Source organism: Melopsittacus undulatus, chromosome 2 (genome assembly GCF_012275295.1).
Source record: "Melopsittacus undulatus isolate bMelUnd1 chromosome 2, bMelUnd1.mat.Z, whole genome shotgun sequence".
Taxonomy (NCBI): domain Eukaryota; kingdom Metazoa; phylum Chordata; class Aves; order Psittaciformes; family Psittaculidae; genus Melopsittacus; species Melopsittacus undulatus.
Window position 1 is genome coordinate 15,973,565 of NC_047528.1, and position 19,971 is coordinate 15,993,535.

Genomic DNA, 19,971 nt, shown 5'->3' on the forward strand with positions numbered 1-19,971 from the left:
GGCATGTCTGTTCTTGTCAAGTGTGAAATTATGTTCCATTCAGTGCACTGTCATAATTTAGGAAATGAAGACAGCATTCATTTTAGCTTTCTTTGAAGAGAGTGACTGTTTATGATATGCTAATACATGCAATTAATTTTCATTTCAGAGGTTGCACCCAATGTTTGTAAATGGGTCTAAGTGGTGGTTGTTACAGGAATTAATACTTCAATATAATCTCATGCTCTTGAGTAGGATTTTGAGTATAGCGAGCTTAAATTTTGTCCTATTTTTTTTCTTTATGCAGATTTTCCAGCAGTGAACTGGGTTATTCAGTTTGATTGTCCAGAAGATGCAAACACATACATCCACAGAGTAGGAAGAACAGCCAGGTTTGTTTTCACTTTTCATAAATGTTTCAATGTTTAAAACTTTAGGGACAGATAATTGGGTAAAGAGTCATTTGAAAAAAAAATCAAGGTATAATTTGGAAAGAAAGGCAGGCTGTTATCACCACAAGACCCTTTTAGTTACATAAGAGTAATGGTTTGGCTTAATCACTTCTTCGTGAAGCTTCAGGGACACATTACAGCAGCCAGAAAATGTACCCTTAGTTGTTTAATCTTTTCAGGGAAGATTAATAGTGAGGAAGCAAAAATCTTCTTTTGCACTTGGCAAGATTACCTCAAAGGCTGAGTTGAGCATGTTTGTGAGTGGAAAAGCTTGTATTGCCACCATCTTTTATAGATAAAGTAGGCTTTAGACTGTGGATGCAATTTCATTGTGTCATTGATGACTCTTCAAAAGAATGGAAATAAATCTTCCTTATTTAACTTGGGAAGTAAGGAATCAATGTTAATTACAGGTTAAATATTTAATTTTCTAAGTAGTTTGTAAAATTACATTCTTTGGGATAGCTTTAGTTAAAATGTTTGTGGTGAAGCCTCTATGACAGAAGGGAGTTACCCAGATACACTGTTGAAAAACTGGTTCTTGATCTCTGAAGCAGATTTTTAAGAGAAACAGGAACTGTTATTGCATGTAATTCAGTAGATCAAAAACCTTACACAATTATCTGAAGAATGAAATGCAAGACTTGGCATTCTATCTTGCACATAATTTAGTTTGTTGTAGAGTGTGCAATATAGGCGGCTGTCAAACCTAATGACAGAGCAGTTGCTTAGAGTAGGACATCAGCACTCTGCACTGTAGGGTTTTGAAATCTGTCTTCCTGGATCAGATGGCTTTAAATTTTGGTGACTGTTACAGGAGTGTGTACTTTCCAGCCCTCTTCCAGAATGTGGAAATTCTAGCCACTTTTTTGTTGTAATTAATAACATTTCTGCCCTGTCCTATTCTGTGCTATTTTCTTATCTGTTATATTAGAAAGAAATAATAAATTTTTAAGTGCTTTTGGAAAAAAACCCAAACCTGTCTATGAACAAACCCAGCAAATGTTATGTGTAGCTATTTGGCTAAATTTAAATCTAGATATAACCTCATGCATGCCAGTTGAGAGAAATGCATATAGGCTTAGTTAGAATTCTGGGGGTTTGTGTTTGTTTGTGGGTTTTCTTACTTATTTTTGTTTATTCCCAAATCTGTGTCATTATGGCATATTGTTATAATGCAAGGGAAAACAATACATTTGGCACTGTTTAATTGGCAGTTTCTCAGAGGCTTGGGCTCTTCCTGAGCTGTGTTGCTTGGTTAAAGCACCTCCCTGGAGTTACAACCCTCAGGCCTTTTCCTGATTCTCATTAGGCACTGAGAAAAGATATTGTAAGTGGGTTTAGAGAGGGGAAGCAGTTACATAAAGATGAATAACCCCCTTTTTCCCTAATGCTTTTAATAAAATGTCACTCTGAGGAGGATTTAGCCTTGCAACATAAGGGTCCATCTTAAGCAGCTTCTTAAATACAACCTTCTGTGATAGCTTGAGGGACAGATTCAGACAGAAAATGGGGCTGAGGGTCTGTGCTGTAAGCCATGGACTGTGCAGGATGCATGTCCCTTGCTTCCCTGGGCTGTTGCTCACATTTCTTTTATGTGAATTTCTCACTAGCCAGACCTTAAGGAAATTGGGAGTACATCTGAGAAAGTTGTTTGAGCTGGCAGGCTGGTGACTGATAGTGAAAACAAATTCCTTCTGTAGAAAAAGCTTTATGGGTAATCTCTGTTTCTTAATCTGATACAAAGATCAACATACCTACACTGGGCTTTCATTTTGGAGCAACAATGCAGGCTCACTCGTCCTCAAAGTAAAGTGGTCCTGGAAAGAGATTTTCTTAGTGAACTTAACAGCATGAAATAAGTATTTGAAAATAAAACAAAGGAGATATTAAATAGTTAAATACTGTGCACTAAGTAAATATGCTAATGCAGTTTTAAATGTAGGTAATTGAGAGTGTACTTCTTGGTGAACTCTTCAAGTGTTGAATAGGAAACTTGTTTTTCAATAGCTACAGTTAGTGTGAGAAGCCTGTGTTTTTTATAGAAACTTGATAAAAATGAACTGAACTGCAGTTTAGTAGTCCTCATTAATGATGTTAGAGGTAATGACAAATTTTCATGGGTTATGAGGGTGTGTAATTGCATAAAATGAAAGCTAAATTAAATCTCTCAGCTAATTAAGAGACAAACTGAAATTAAACCTGGGATTCCAAGTACTGTTTACTTCTGAAATCAAATTATTTTGTGATACAAAAGTAAATATGAAAGCCAAGAGAGAAACGACTTTGTGGATGGGGCTGAAAAAACTTCGACTAATAATCATGGATGTGTTCCCACATCCATTTTACAGTTTTTCAAAGCCTTACCTCAGATGAAAGGGAATGATTGATTTTTAAGTGGATAAGACCACCATGTTCCCTAAGTAGCATTTCACTTGCATTTTATTCTGCTAAAGAACAGAAATTGCAACTCCTGCATTTTTTGATTTATGGTAAAGTAAGATCAAGAAAATCTGGTATTTGTCCAGAAATGCTTTTACTTCACAGCAGAATTGGCATCTTGAGTTGTCTGGGATTGTTTCTTTTATTTATTTTTTAAACTTGAAAGATATGCTACAATTGGAGTGGCTGGAAGCTCTTTCTTCCAACTGCTATTAAAGTGTTCATTAAAAATCTTAACTAATTCAGTAACAGAATTTCTAAAATGCTGACAGTGTCATGGCTAAGCCCCATAAGTATTTTGGCATTATTTTTGTCACACAATAAGCCTGTAATCTAAAATACTGGATCACAGTGTTTACCTAGGGTTTTTAGTTTCATAAATTCAAAGTAAAAGACCTGCTTGTAGCAAGTGTCTTCAAAACCAGTTTCTTCTGATTTTTAATTTCTGTCAATGCCTTCTGTTCTGTAGCCTATGAAGCCTACAGGTAAAAATATTCTTTAATCAATTTTGTGCAACAAGTTTGAGTGCCACTAGGGGACAGCAGAAGATAATAATTTTTGAAGCACACCAGTACTTGCTTTTTTCTAAATGTGTTTTGTAAGTTGTATGGCATGAAAAAAACATATTTAGGGATGTTTTTCTTTCAGTCATGATTGCACTGAGGAATAGAAAAGACACTGAAAAGTCTATTTAAGCTTTCTATTCATGCGTAAATATCTTGTATTTTGGATGTACCTGTATCCTGGCACGTCTCAGTAATTAATTTCTTTCCCAGCGTTACATTCCCCTTTCTGCTTTGGTTTTTTTTTTCCTTCCTTCCCTTCAGACAAGACTATTAAAAACTAGTACCTGATTTTAGTGAGTTTTCTGTCAGGAGTATTTGTTTTTACCTTTTTTTCTTTATTTTTTTAAACACTGACAGTGGAAGGTTAAATGGAATAAACCTTTTTGCTCTAATTTTTGTTTGGGGTATGTCCATAACTTCTTTATAGGATTTAGATATGACTTAGGCTCAGACTTCTGATGGTACTTAATCCAGAGTAGTTGGTTAGGTTTCTTAGATGCTTAAACTGACTTTGGAAAGCTGCTGTAGTTTTGTTGTTTTTAAATGCAGTGTTCATACAGGCATGTGTGTTCCATCTAGCTCTACTTGTGCTTTTTTCCCTGTGGTAAATTATGCTCTGAAGACAGAAAGAATTTTATTTTCCCAAAGCAAGGTATTGTTTTGCCTGCCATCTTCGTACTGGCTGATGTGACGGTTAGAGTCAAGAAGTATGAATAAAGACTTAAAAGATCTATATAGATTTTTTTGATGCCTTGTGAATACTGAACAATACACACACATCAAGTTTTGGAAAGGTGAAAAGGACAGGTCGTATAATGATCTTACTCTGTTATGAAGAGTGCTTTGAAGCCTGCTCATTGGGGCTCTATTTAAGTAATTGCACAATCTATGTGTGAGACTAATAAGCCTTTAGAATAATCATTGCAAGTGGCAATAAAGCATTTCAAAATGTGAGGGACTTAATGGATTTTTTTTTCAATGGTGAAAACTTGATTTTTTTTTTTCTCTTCTTTGCATTGGGAAGTGTATCCCAAAGATACATGTCTTGGGTCCTGAATAAGCAGTACAGTCAATAAAGGTAGCTCTTTGTTTGATTTTTAATATTTAAGACCCACTGAAGTGCTTTTACTGATGCTTCTTTAAAAACAAATGCAATATTTGGATCATCTCATATTACATTGCAGTCAAGTCATCGTCCTAACTCAAATTAAGTAAAAATAGCTGCTGGTGGAGGTCACAAGAAATTGTTGACACCACATATTTAGCTTGCAATTCACGTTATTAAATTCTCTAAAATTAAACACTGTATCCTAGCTACATGCCTGACAGTGGCCTGTAGTGCTGCAGTCGTACTGGCTGGCACTGTGTTATCCATTAGAATTCTCTTCATAATGGCATGGTATGAATGTTCCAGTACACTGAAATAATAAGTGGCTAAGGTTATTACCTGCTGACATGAAGTCATACTGCAAGCTGTAATAAGAAATAAATAAGCACATACATTTTAATGCAGTAGAGTGGACACAGCTGCTGAGGAAAATTGATTGCTTACAGCATAGGCTGGAGGACCAAACAACCTCCCAAGGCCTTTTGAATGCACTTTATTCTGAGACTAGCATGATAAGGTTGGTGAGCCACTGCCTATTCTTGCCTGTTACTTCTTGTGACTAGGTCTGCCTGGCAAACAAGGGCACCTATGCAGTTACAACTGAATGAAGGGGATTGTGGTTTGGTGGTATGAATAAAACCCAGTTGCATTGTTCTTGGAACTTGGCAACAAATATGGATGGGCATAAATTCAGGAGAAGGAAAAGAGTATCAAACAATCAGAGAAAGACAAAATAAAACAACCCCCCAAATTTCTTACTTCATAGCAATATTTGCTGATAAGATTTTGGGCATACTGAACTCTAAAGACTGCAGTGGGCAAATAGCAGTGAACAAAGCATTAGAAGTGAGCTAAAGCAAAAATCAAAAAATGAAGCTGGTTTACTTTTTGTTTGTCTGTATGGGCTCTGTGGGACGTCGGGCTGTTCACAACCCATGGGAAAGAGCTCTTCTCCCTGTCTGAATTGAGGAACCAGCAGTGAACACAGGCTGTCTGCAGCATTTGCTCAGCTGTGAATAACAAGCACCCTTTCTGGTGTCTTGTAGTTTTTGTTGGGCTGCTGTGGTAGGATTTGTTGTAGATGGTACAGCACAGTATCAGCAGTGCACACAGATCTCTTGTTAAGGATTTCTTATTTTTAAGAAAAATATCTGTTACAAAAAGAGACCATTGATGACATAGATGGAATAGAAATTTTGATTTTCATGCATTTGTATTCTGTTCTCATTAGTCACTTGTAAAAACAGAATAACAAATTACCACGTTACTTAGAAATCTAGCAGCATAAGAAGGTATGATGCGTAGGAGAGGAAAAAACCTCTTTCTGCTCCTGAGCTTGGAGAAATAGTGTTTTTTTTTGGTTCGAAGCTTAGATTTCACCAGTTCTCATCCTATCAGAAGGCTTGGGAAGGTAGTATGATGGGAAACAAAGTTTTTCTGAATTTGAGCCCAGTATGAAAGATCTAAAGTTGTTACTTTGTTTAAGAAATATGTATAAAAATGGCAGCTTATATAATAAGATTTAACAGTTGAATTTTAAAACAAAACTATGGATTATTGTATTTCTGTGGATGGCCTTAGGGGTAGATATAGATATTAGTTTTCCTTTGTTGAAGGATAGTGTGTGGATGAATAGATTTATTCATATGCGTATCAGATTGAAATAGGTCTTCTCAGAATAAAACTGTCCATTTTGATATGCTAGAGGTATATATTTATAGATGCCTTATTGTTCCTTTACATAAAGAGCGTGCAATACAAGTGTCTGAATCAATTAAATGCTTTTTCCTTCACTAATGTAGTTAATTTATTAACAAATTGAAAATAATTTAAAAATAAAAATTACATGCCAGAAATAATACAACTTGATTCACTAACCTTTTTCTAGTCCCTATTATATTAAGCACAATTGTTCAGTTTTTAGCTAACCTACAGATTGAGAAGTCACTGCGTTACAAAAGCTGGACATATACCGGCGTACTCAGATGGTGATTCTTTCTTTCCAAGTACTTCTTACAACAGATGAAGAACTCTAATGTGCCACTTTTCTTCCCCCTCATCCTCAAGTCTCACTTGCAGAAATGTGTATGTTCACAAATATATATATAATTTCACTGGCATATCCTTTCAGTCTTTAAAGGGGTAAATCTTTGCTCTAGAAGCAGGGATCTGTGCTTCTTTTTGATTTTTACTTGTAAGTTATTCCATGATATGGAATTATCTTGTTCTGGATTATTTATGGAAACCAAAATTGTAAACAAAGGTTTAAAGAATATGACTGTTGCAAAATAAAGTGCTTGAGAATATTTATGTTGAGAAGGATGTGAATAGTGTTCAGTGAATAAATTATCATCTTACGTGGTGAATAATTTGGCTTCAGAGTAGAAGTAGCTATTAAATAGTTTTGTATTAATAGTTTGGCAACCATGTATGATGAGCAAAGGGTCCAGCGGAAGAAGACTGAAAATAACATGATTACACTGTGTTGTAAGGCACATGCAAAATCAGGTAAATTTAGTGGGTTTTGTTTTGTTGCTACTCCAAATGCTTAACTTGATGACCTTAATGTTTTAAGGAAAGCAGTCTTTTGGTTACTTTTGGTAAGTCTAGCAAATTTGATCTGGGTGAAAAACAGTTGAGAAGTTGATTTGTCTTCCCTGTGCCTGATTCCCTTCCTCTGAAGGGATCTGTTGTGGAGAGTTTCTGCAATACTAATGTATCTGAAGGTTGCTTCCTGATTTGGAAGCAACATTCTTCTGGAATACGAGACATTTTAGGAATCGGCTGTGATTTAAGCTCACAAGTTTTGCAGTGATACCTTACTTGCTTCTCTTTTGACAGATGACAGCATATGTTGATACTATACATCCTGACCCAGTTAGGCTAAAATTAGATTTTTAATAGAGTCAACTTGGTAAAGTCCTGATGAGGTTACAGATGAAAATAAAACCCCAGGCAACAAACCACTTTTTTTTTGAGTACAGGAGAAGATGTGTGACCTCTGAAGCATAAAAGTTACATATACTTATGGTTCCTTGCATGTTCATGTGCGGTAAATATCTTCAGAAACATTAACACCTCCTTTATATTGAGTTTTTTTGTAATGGGAAATTCCAATCCAGGAAACTGTAATGCAAGCATCTTTATATCTGCTACCCATCTCCAAATTTTATGATTATCTCGTCATCTCCATTTTCTCCTTTGCCAGTTTTTAAAATAGATTATTTTTTTCTTGCCAAACAAAGCAGAAATACTGCCTTTAACTCTCGTGAAATTTGGCATCAACTTGTATCTTCTGAAATACAAATGTTAGGGAAATATCTTGCAATACATCTGTTCAAGACAACCTGTGTAACATTTCCTGTAGGGTCTGCATATCCATGCAGGGTATCCTTGTAGTTCTCTCTATTGCTTTCCCATAACTTTTTTTTACCCCCCTTCCCCTACTGGATGTCTGCCCTACAGCAGCACAAATACTGGTTCCTGATGAGCATCAATCAGATGGTTTACATTCCTATTTTATTCTGGTATCACGGTGACTGGTATGTCACTGGCAAAATACAGTGCATTTGACTGAACTATATGTTATGATGGTTGCAGCAAGGATGTAAAATTACTCTGAATGTAATTAGAACAAGCTCAACTCTAGCCATATGGCAAGGTGGAGTTGATTAATAACCATGCTATGTTTTCATCTATTGCCTTTGTTGATAATGGCAATATTGTTTGCTATAATAGTATCAGTGAGGGGTATGTGCAGCCTTTGGCTGGATGTGATCAAAGTTAGGTTAAGACAGGTTAAGATTAGCAAAAATTGTCTGTTCGGCCTGCAGAAAAGCATTTTTTCTCGTCCTGTCCTCGCTGAATTGTCACCATGCTATTAGTTACTTCATGCGCCATTCCAGCTGTCAATTCAGAGTGATTTTACTGCAGAAGTTTAAGATGGATTCTGTCTTGGTGAATAAATGATCCTTCTGATTTTAGTGTTTTTTTCTTTGTTTTTTTTGTTTGTTTGTTTATTGGTTTATTTATGTATGGAATTAGTTGACAACTCTGTTTCTCTGCTAGGGAAATGGGGTACTTTACATTTTAAACTATTTTTCTCTGCTTCTACTTAGACACTACCTACCACATTGTCCTAAATAATTTATTGCATTTGTTCTTGTCCAGCCTTTGGTGCCTGCCTTTGTTTGTAGGCATCCTTTTTCTCATCTGCAGTCAGTGTAAATATATCATTCCTACCCTTTGCTTTGAAGTGCTAATGATTTGTGACAGCTTTCTTGCTTCTAAGTAAACCACTCTTCATTTATCAGCAGTTCTGATTGAGTGGGCAGTTCCTTGAAGACTGGAGGTTGGCCAGTGTGACTCTATGAAAATGGGAGGAAGGAAGATCCCGGAAACTACAGGCCTGTCAGCAGAGGGGTCTGCACAGCCCGGATCAATGGGCAGTGACCAATGGTATGAAGTTCAGGAAGTCAAAGTTCCATGTCCTGCACTTGAGTCACAACAGTCCCATGAAATGCTACAGGGTAGGGGAAAAGTGGCTGGAAAAGCTGCTCAGTTGAAAAGGACCTGGGGATATTGGTGAACAACAGCTGAACATGAGACAGTTTGTGCACAGGCAGCCAAGAAGGCCAGCAGCATCCTGGCCTGTATCAGGTGTCCAGCAGGATTAGGGCAGTGCCCTGTACTTGGCACTTGTGAGGCTGCACCTTGAATCTTGTGTTTAGTTCTGGGCCTCTCATGGCATGAAAGACATTGAGGTGCTGGAATGGGTCCAGAGAAGAGGAATGAAGCTGGTGAAGGTCTGGAGAACATGTCTCATGAGGAGCAGCTGGAGGAACTGGGGCTGTGCATCCTGGAGAAAAGGAGGCTCAGGGGTGGGCTTTATTGCTCTCTGCAACTTCCTGAAAGGAGGATGTAGTGAGGAAGTGTCTGGTCTCTTCTCCCAGGTGATAGCATAAGAGGAAATTGGCTCAAATTGTGCCAAGGAAGGTTTAGACTGGATATTAGAAAAAATTTCTTCACAGAGATGGTGGTCAGGCATTGGAACGGGCTGCCCAGGAAAGTGATGGAATCACTGTCACTGAAAGTGTTCCAAAACCATGTAGATAAGGCCTCTGTGGACATGGTTTAGTAGTGGACATGGCAGTGCTGGGGTAAAGGTTGGCCTTGATGATCTTAAAGGTCTTTTCTAACCTGGTTGATTCTAAGTAAATACTGCGTTGCAGAGAAGTTACTTGCCTTTTTGATAAGTATTGAAGCCAACAGACACTAGGAAGTAAGATATGAACTGGAAGTATGCATTGGTTTTTTTGTTTTGTTTTTTTTTTTGGTCATGTGTGTTTGTTTTTTGTTTTGTTTTTTTATTTTTGCTTTGGTTTTGTTTTTTTCCCTGAAAGATTTTCCGCAAGCAAGATGCATTTTTCCATAGAATTGGAATGAGTTGTATCTGGTATCCTGAGAGACTATCAAATTAACAATGAAAAGATGTGTGCCTGCTCTGGTTTCTTGATCACCTTGAGGAGATGACAAGATGAGTAATATCATCAATTACTACATATACAAGAAAGTTTGATTACTTTGAGGTTTTTAATTTACTTTTCTCCAGCACAGTTGAGGTGCAGATGTAGTGAATAATAAGTCACCAGAGTGAATTAGCCTTTTAGGACAGATACATGAGTTTAGTGATGATGGACAACTTGAAGGCTGCAGTGAGCGAGAGTGGGGAGAACTTCTCCTAATGTTGTCTCATCTGCAGAAGCAGTCCTGCTGAAGAATTTCACTAGCTGAGGTTGACTCTTTTTATTCATAAAGGTTTGAAGATTTTATCTGTCTAGTATAAATGTTCTTTTGTTGGCTTTACTGGAGAGCTAAATTCTTAGACTACTGAGGGTTGTTCTTTTCTTCAATGTTTTAGGCATTGTGATAGAAACAAGATCTAAGTGTTCTTTACTGTTTGTGCCAATTTCATAGGTTTGCCAGTATAGATGCTTTTGATATGAAAGACAGAGAGAAAACATTTTGGAAAACTGAAATTTCCACTGCAGCCTCTTTTTGAGGTTATCTTTAAAACCTTAATTTTCTTACTACCACATTACTAGGTTGTTCTTTTCTTTTTTGAAAAATAAGATAATACTTTATCCAAGTAAAACTCCCTTTGTATAGGTTCACATTTTGCTGTCTTTGAAAAATCTGTCCACTGGGACAGACACAAACCATCCCAGGTGGTACTTAAGATGGTTCAGTTTTCAGCCTTCTCAATTCCATAATGATTTCATTTTCATATTTAGCCCTAAGGAACAGCATTAGTATTAAACTGTCTGGTTTATATAATTAAATTGCACAATACAAAAATGGGCAAAGACTCCTTAACTTCAAGTACATTTAAAATACTGGCATTTGAAAGAGCAAGTGTTTCCAAAACAGGCAAAGAAAGATTACACTGCATCAGTAGTTACCAGATGTCTTTCAGTCCCTTTGAATTTCTGAAGGCATCAGCTCTTAGAAATTTTTAGTGTTGCTTTTTGTTTTCCTTAGTAATTGCCAAAGATGAAAATGTATAGGTGTTTGGAAACCTCTGTGTCTGTTTGTTCTAATGTGATTATTTTCTTTAGTTGGCTCTAGTGCTGTTTCCGCTTTGTAAAGACTTTACAAGACAATGTAAACACTGAATTAGTTGTTGTCCATAGATAGAAAATTTAATGCTTATTTTCTTTTTCTGAATCATCTATAGAATGTGCCTTCAGAATTGCATCTTCTGAATTTGTAGTTTCTGAAAAATACTTGACTTGACATATAGTGTTTAGCACTCATAACACACGAGAACACCTTTCAAGGGTCAGATCGAAGGTTCATCTGGTCCTGCATCCTGTTTTAAGTGTGATCTCATGGGTACTGAGGAAAAGCTATCAAAGTAAAACTAATGTAGAATGATACTTCCTGTACTGTATCATTCCTGAGTTTGGTTTTGTGGCTTGCAAGAGAGGATATCGGCACTCTCTGGCCCTTAATAGGTATTTCTTCCATGATTTGTAATACAGTGGCCTTTCATAGTATGTTGCACACTGAATAAAATAAATATAATAAAGCAACAATTTAAGAATGCCAAGTCAGGCACTTCAAGGTAAGAAATGCCAGAAGCAACAAAACTACACAAATCACTTCATGCCTTTGACTAAAAGAATCTGCAAACACATCCTTTGTAGTATGATCAAGACTTTTTTTGTCATCTTGACAAATGAGGAGGATTTTTATTAGGACACTAAACAGACATTCTTTCCAGGTATTGGAACATTCACGTAGCTCTTTTAGGAAATCCATTCCTTTCATATAATCTGTTTTGAAGAGAAGAGCAAAGCTGTGTGTTACTCCATACTCTTAAATCGGTGAGAGACTGGTATTGGCAGCAACATTATCTCTGTCTTCCTATATGATACAAGCTTTGGGTAGATTAAAGAGAATATTTTCATCCTTTCCAACAGTGCTCTGAGACCTCAGGTTCTTTTGGTTAATAATTAGCTGCCATGGAACTGTGATCATCATTTTTTTGCTCTAAAATGCAAAGTCCTCTAAGGTTCTGGGGCTCTCCAGGATTTCATTGCTTGTTCAAGTAGCAGTGTCTGACAGGCACCCACTTCTTGGAAGTATCATCTAGAGTGTGGCTGGATTAAAATATATAGAGCTTTCTTGGAAGCTATACTTGGTCTATGTAAGCAAGTCATGCCCAACCTTAATTATTATGTGAAGGGTGCAAACATTCATGGGATGTATGGTCAGCAGTGACTTAATGGCCTCCTATGCTGTTGGTAAAGACAAAAAATTGTCTTAAACCAAACTTATATATGGGTTTCTTTAGAACTCTTTCTTTTTTTAAAAAAAAAAGATCATGGAAGCTGGTATTTCTGCATTAAGAACACTTTAAGTCTGCTAATTAAATGGATTAAAATAAAGTGGTTACAGTTTTTATACAGTATCTCTCTGTCACCCACATCCCTAAAGCAGTATTGTTCGGACAAAGTCCAAATATCTTACCATATCTGTGGTACTCTTATTGAACCATATATAACCAGTAAACTTATGCAGTGTTGGTGTGTGGCACAGACACACCCTGTGTGGTATCAGTGTGATTTCTATGTAAAATCTGAAAGTCTGGAATGTAAGTGTTAAAATCCCATGATGGAAACATTTACTAAAATTTTTAAAATTATCATTAAAATTCAGTCTCTAAACTCATCAAGTATAGCACTGGGAGGTGTGGGGGGAAGCATCCAAGAGCATTTTGTTGTGATTTTTCAAATCATCAAATTGAAGCAGAGAGCTGTAATAAAAGCTGTCAGAGTGTTTTAACTGCATATTTTGTTGCTATTTGCATTGCTTACTATGCTGTGACAGATAATGTTTTTAGTTTTCAAACAGTTCTGCAGTACTGTTTTTGCCAAGTGAGAACTATTTATACTTGGAGAAATGTGGGCTCCCTGTATTCCATCTGAAATGACTTTCATCGTTTAATGGTATGATTTGTGTTTGGTGTGCCTGAGAGCGTCCTTCTGTGTTCTCTGGCCTTTAGTTGAAAACCTCTCTTCAGCAAAAGAGTCTTGACTCTAAGGCTTCCTTAAATAGCACTTAAGTTCCCTTTTCTATGCACAGACTGAACTGGTGTTTCATTTTGTCATTCCTGAGCTTTTATTGGAAAGTTATGTGACCTATCCTGGCATAGTCTTGGTCTCTGTGGTATCAAAGAAAAACTAATAACTCCCACTCTTCTGTTGCCAGTTTATACCTTTGGTATAGTATCATTTCCTTAATGGTTCTCTCGATGGAGAAGAGCGAATGCAACTCGAGTGTGAATGTGTGATGGACTAACAGAAGCTGAAGATCTGTAAAATGGCAATAGATTGAGTGGAATAAAGATAAAAGAAACCATTAACTTTCCTTATAGGAAGACAGAAAGGACAAACCAGATACGTTGAGGATGGATGAAAAGTTTACCAGCTTGAAAAATAATTAAAATTGAAAAATTGGGAAAAAAAATACAAAGAGAATTTTCTGTTTCATATAAGTGGAGCACTTAGTCATAGAAGTTTACATATAGGCTTACAATCTGCTGCTGCTTAGGGACTTCCCTCTATCTGTTTTCAGTTTATAGCTGCTTTACATAGTAATTTACCAGTCTCTTAATTTGCTCTCTCCCACCCATTGCTCTCATCAGTTGTTTGTGAGTTGGATTCTCTCCAGTTTTGTCATTTTTCTGAAATTCTGTTGTATTGTTTTTTTTAGTGTAATTGAGGACTTCATGCATTATTCCCCTATCAATCTGTACTCTTAAGAACTGTTTGTAAATGTAAATGAAGAAACAATGTCTGTGTTATGATAGATAAGGGCTGAGATAATACATACATGCTAACTTATCATTACTGCTTCTTCAGAAGGACTTAAACCCATTGTCTTGTTTGTTTATTGATGCTGTTGGGTCTTTTTTTTACTCCATGAATCTCATTAAGTTGCTAAAAGTAGGACCTGTCATTTTCTTACACAAAGAAATGACAGGTTGTTGCTTTAAGAATAAAACAGAAGAATTTTTGTCTTTGCCAACCCTGTATCTTGAGTAATTACCAACCTTGGCTATATTTGATACAGCTGTTAAGTGCCCTGAGGAGTGAATACTAGATTGAGATACTGTTCTTACAGGATTGATCTGATTATATCTTCTGCGCCTAAAAACTGCTCATGTAAATGGAAGAACTCCTGGTTTTATGCTTTTATTTCAGTGATGCCTTTGTGACCTGTTAAAAGAGTTGCAAGTATTTGTTTGGGATGAAGGCACTTAACCTTTCCTAGCTTTTACTTTCTTTGCTTGTAGGATATGCAAAGGAGAATCAATTGTTACTAAGTGTTCAGATTTGCCTGTTGCTAAAGGGTGAATTCAAGTAGCCTGATCTTCTAGTATTGCAGGCTTTGGTCAAGTGCCATGTGATTGCCACTAATATTTTTTCATCTAAGGAAAAAAAGATGCACTAATCTGAAGTTTCTTAGCCCCAGATGTTTAGAGCTCTAGATGTATTTTGAAATAAGCTCAGGTGGAGATACTAGCAAGTCACTTAACTGGTTTACCTCTTCTTTTTGTTTTGTAAAGTGAGGATTTTTGCCTCTTTGGGATGCTTCTAAGGAAGCAACTGTAAATTCTTGGATATTGAAAACATTAACAAAAATTGTGTTGTTTACATGTTTGCTTGAGGTCTCTCTTTTATTCCCCTCACCAGATACAAAGAAGGTGGAGAAGCTTTGTTAGTATTGCTTCCCTCAGAAGAAAAGGGTATGGTGGAACAGTTGGCACAGAAGAAAGTACCTGTCAGTGAAATCAAGTAAGTGATTAATGGTCTGTCTGTTACTCAACTTTCTGTCTACAGGAATATTGTGTGATGAGCCTATGAAAACCATGTTAGAATAAAATGCTTGAGTTGCCTGGAGCAGGACAAACAAGGAAGATCATTTTGTTTTGGTAGTGTTGTAGAAGGAAAAGAACTTCAGAGGTTACCTATTCCATCCTTTTCTCAAAGGCAGGATGAGCTGCACAAATCATTCATATCAGATGCTTGTCTAACTTGCCAATTAATTTATTCACAATTTCCTGAAGTGATCTCATCTATACGCAGCAGTTCCTGCCATTTATATCTTTTCTTCAAGTGTCTGATAAGCCTTGGAAGTAATTTAAGTGAAATATTTCCTTTTTGTCCTGTGCCAAGAATATATGGGAAATGATTTATTCTCTTTGCAACTATTTTTTATGTAATTGAACATTATAATGCTACCTCTTTCTCTTCGTTTGCAGATTAAACAATTTCTTTAATCTGTCCTTGTATGTTTCTTATGCCCGTTACCATTCTTGTTTCTCTTACCTGTTTTTTCTTTAGTTCTATACTATTCCTGTAATTTGTCATGATCTTTCTGAATCAGTTAAAGTGCAGGAAATAAAAGATGTGGCTAAACATTCATTTTACATACTAGAGAGAGTGTTCTGATGGAAACCTGTAGATGCCAATGCTATCTGTACAAAAGACTGTACTAAACCTAACTTAAAAGGTTTAGATTTAAGGTTTAGTTTTACTTTTTAAAGTATTTTTGATGTATAGGATATGCCATTTCAGAGGCACTTGTGAACTGCAATTATGAATCCTACTTCTATGTAGCAAACTATATATACAGTAGTTAGTGAAGTAAATACACCTTTTCCGGTCAAACATATGTCATCAGTTTGGTTTAGAACAACAACTCTTGGTTTATGCCTTGGTTTAGAACTGACAGCTCTTTCTGAAACAGTGAAAATGGAGTCAAAGAACTACCAGAAGTCTTAATTGTACTTAAGGCTTTCTTTCGACATTGCTGTTAAAAAAAGCACACACAACAGAAAAAAACAACTACAACAAAACAACTAGAAAACCCCCCACTGAATGTGGACAATAATCAGTAAAGAAACAAATTAAAGAAACTGAATTAAAATAAGATACTTTATTTTCTCGTGTTGTAATGCTTTAAAAGGATCTGTTGTATAACCACCACAACCTAAGCAAATTGTCTCTTTTCCAAACTTCATATTTTTTCTTCTTAAAATATTTATTAAAATAATTTGAATAAACATCTGATCTCATGCACATTATAAATATTTCACCTAAGCTCTTTAATTCTTGAGTAATGCAGTTAATTGTTTGAACAGCTTATCACAGAAAATGGTAAAAAAGCCTCTTTAGGTTGTATTTACCCATGTAAATCCAAATCTGTTTTTTTGTACGAGAATAACAATTCAATTTTAATAAGGCAAATATTTCATTTCCCTCCTAGGAAATGAATCTTCTATTTATAATACAAGTTAGATGTGTCTCTCCGGAGACATCTATGGCTGCATCTCTTAAGACATTCTTGCTAATCTGATGGAAAACTCTCTGGTTGATTTTTTTTTTTTTAAACTCTTTTTCTTAGAATGTCACCCCAAAAGTTCATTCTTTTACCAAGATACTAAGACATATGCACATAATAAATACATTTAAGTAACGTTCTGAGCTGGAATCATTATAAGCAAGGTCAGGGCTTTTAACTGATAATAGATTTGAAAAACCTGCCCCAAGATCCAGTTTTTTAATGTACAAAACATACATTCTTAGTATTTGTAACATCATCATGAAGAGGAATTCTTTACGTAGAATTGTCTGCCTAGTGTGGATAAGGCTTAAATGGTTTTAGCATCATGCTAATAAGAGGCTAACTAAAATTCTTAAAAAAATATTTAAATAATTCTTTGTAATTCTGGATTGCAAGCCAGTTTCATCCTCAAACGTTGTAACCATGGATTTGCTTAGGTTGTTTACTTCTAGCCACTTTCCCAATTAATACCATGGCATGTTTTATCAGTTGATAAATTAATTAAGAAGTTACATCAACACATTGATCGTGTTCCAGGTCTTCTATTCAAGTCTTCTGGTCTGGTTTGTGCATATTCATGTAATATTAGATTCTCAAGGATTTCAAGTCTTCCAGTCTAACTCACACGTTAGAAGGTAATGAGCATTGCTCACTGCCAACAGGGTTTAACTCTGCAGGCTTCTGAAATTCATTCTGAAGGTTTTATGTTTCTAAAACATCACTGTCAATTAAAGTGTGTTTTGCTGTTCTAGTTAGCCTATTATTTTGTGTAAGAATCACAAGAACCAGTCTTCTGTCACTTTCCTTGTTTTGTATTTTCATCACTTTTATTCCATTTAGACAGTGTTTTTAAAATAGTTCCATAATTTGACAGGGAAAGAACTTTTTCTCTTTTTCCAGAGTACCTATTCCAAAAGCTGTTTTTATATTTGTCTTCAGGCCTACTTTAAGCTTTCTTCTTGAGTTTCAGATCATTGTAAACATTTTGATTTCATCTAGCCAGCCTTTTTACTCTTCTGTCTTTCCTCTGTAGTGAGGTTGTATACTTTGTGTTTGTACCTTTTTCCTTTGTTAGGATCATAAATATTTTAATTGTCAACTTCTCAGTCTTGTTTCTTAGACTAAGATCTAGAAAAGCCTTCTGTTTACTTTTTCCATCTTTGGTGTCTTGTGTGCATTCCATCCTGCTTTGCATTTCAAAGACTTGGTCAGTTTGTTCCCCACTTATTTTTTTATGCCTCTTTTTTTTTTCTTAAGTCTTTATACTTTCAGAGCAAATTATGAGCTGGCTTGAAACTGGAACTCAGCTTTTTGATATTTCTCTAAAACTGTAGCCACATAGCTCTTGTGCCCACTACAGTTTTCCACTGTCTGTATCTGACAGAGATAAGAAATTGAAATGGTGAGGGAGTAAAGTTTCATGACATTAAAAATTAAAGTAATACCCTCCAACCCCTTGTGTAATTACTGCTTTCATATTTAGTAAGAATAATAGATGATCATAATGTATTACAAAAATAACTATAAAATGTTTCTTACCTTTTATTTTAATTGGTTATGTTTTTTTAGAGTGACATATTAGTATGTGAAGAGACATGATTTGGTTTTTTTTTTTTTCTTGACTTCCTTCAGTAAAGGCTGTGTTTTGTGGTACAGTGTAGGATAACATGGCGCACAGGAGCAAGGACCAGACTGAGAAATCTGTGCATCTCTTTTGACCTGTGCTTGAGGACTAACCTCCTACGGTGTTTGGTAGTTTGCATGATGTAATCGAGTGGCACTAGCAGAAGTAGATAAGAAAAAATCTGGGCAAATAAACCTGGATTAGTGAGGGTATCATGGGTGTAAGTGTAAAAATCCAGAGTCTGGAAAGGAATTGTATACCTTCTTAGTAGGTTTAATGGCATTTTCTGTAATAGTTACTCTTCTTTATTCACCTGATCAGTATCTTGAGGAGCTCTTAAATTTGTTTAATCTCAGTGTGCTTTATTTCTGCTCATCTGGCTGTAAGAAAGACGTACATAAATTTCAGCATTCTAGGGCAGTGGATCTTATTTAAGCTTGTCAGAAATGCTGTGAATTTTGTTATGAAGACTATTTCAGTATAAGATAGCACTGTAATTCATTATGTTTTTTCTATTTTTTTTTCCTCAGCATTTTTATAAATTCAAGAAGTACTGCTGATTTTGGCTTCACTGAAAACTGTCTCTGGATAAAAAGTCTGATCTTCCATTTGTCTTTTCTGTATTAATTGTTTGAGGAGTGTATGCTTCATCCTTAATACAGTTCCATCCTAAGTTGTTTCAGAGTGGTAATAACTAATGCATATTAAAGCTGTGCAGAAGATGTGAAAATACTCCTGAGAACTTAATAGGTGCTTATTTTTGCATGTTCTAGTAACAAAAGCTAACTTTTTTCTTTTTTTCCTTAATTAGAATTAATCCTGAAAAACTTACAGACATCCAAAAGAGGATGCAATCTTTCTTAGCTCAAGATCAGGAATTAAAAGAGAGAGCTCAAAGGGTAAGTCATCTGCTGCACTATAGCTCTTGATGTATGCTAGTTAAATTGAACTGCTGTTGGCATGACTGACCAGCTCAGGTATGCCTTAGAAACAGTGCTTGCAACTGCTGAATTTTTCTGACTTTTTAACGTTTAAACAATGGCATCTGTAGAAACAATAATCACGAATCTATGATTCTCTGTGTTAGCAGTTGGTCTAAATATGCCTGTCTAGCCTGTTTAAGTTGACATAGGCTCAACATGGGCTCATGATACTAATGTCTGAAGAGCCAGCTGCTGTTCTGCCCAAATTAAAGCATATACTTGAGGACATATTTATTTTAGAGTCTCGGATATGAAAGTAATCTTTAATTTAGTATTCACTGCTTCTCAGCTGTTAGAGGGGGTTTTAATGTTTTGTTTGAGTCTTTCCCAGCTTTTTGAGACCTAAACCTGGGGAGGAGGAACCCCGTACACCAGTACAGGCTGTGACCAAATGGTTGGAAAAGAACTTTACAGAAGGGGACCTGGGGCATCAGGTTGTCCTAGTGGACAACAGGGTAAATCTGAGCCAGTAATGTGCCTTTGCAGCAAAGAAGGCCAACCACATTCTGGGTGACATTAGGCACAGCATTGCTGGCAGATCAAAGGAGGGAGTATTTTTTGATATTTAGGTATCCCAGGTTTTTGTAGTGAACAAAGAATTACTTCTAGCATGTGGAATGCTTCATCCAAAAGTTGCACAGGTCAGATGTACTGGGGGCATATTATAGTCAATTGTAACTGCCACAGGAAGTTGCAGTTACACAAATTTGTATCAGAAGTGACTGAGCAGCTGGTTGGAGGAGGATGAGAGTAGGAGGAAGTCAGCATTATCTTACTTGGAATGAAAATACTAACAAACCTCTGTGTTTCTGGCATTTGCTTTTTAAAATCTCTTAAAAGGCAGAGAGAGATTATTCTGAATTGGGCCAAATAAGATAATGATAAAGTTTCAAAGTAGCAC

The 19,971-nt window shown here is 36.1% G+C and overlaps 1 protein-coding gene across 1 annotated transcript in view; it reads left to right on the forward strand.

Annotated features, from left to right (window-relative positions):
- Positions 1-19,971, forward strand: part of DDX10 (DEAD-box helicase 10) — a 170,343-nt gene that overhangs the window by 13,339 nt on the left and 137,033 nt on the right. The window contains exons 9-11 of the mRNA XM_005149739.3: positions 287-371; positions 14,810-14,911; positions 18,899-18,986. Of these exons, the coding sequence (XP_005149796.3) occupies positions 287-371; positions 14,810-14,911; positions 18,899-18,986 (275 nt within the window). The remainder of the gene's footprint in view (positions 1-286; positions 372-14,809; positions 14,912-18,898; positions 18,987-19,971) is intronic.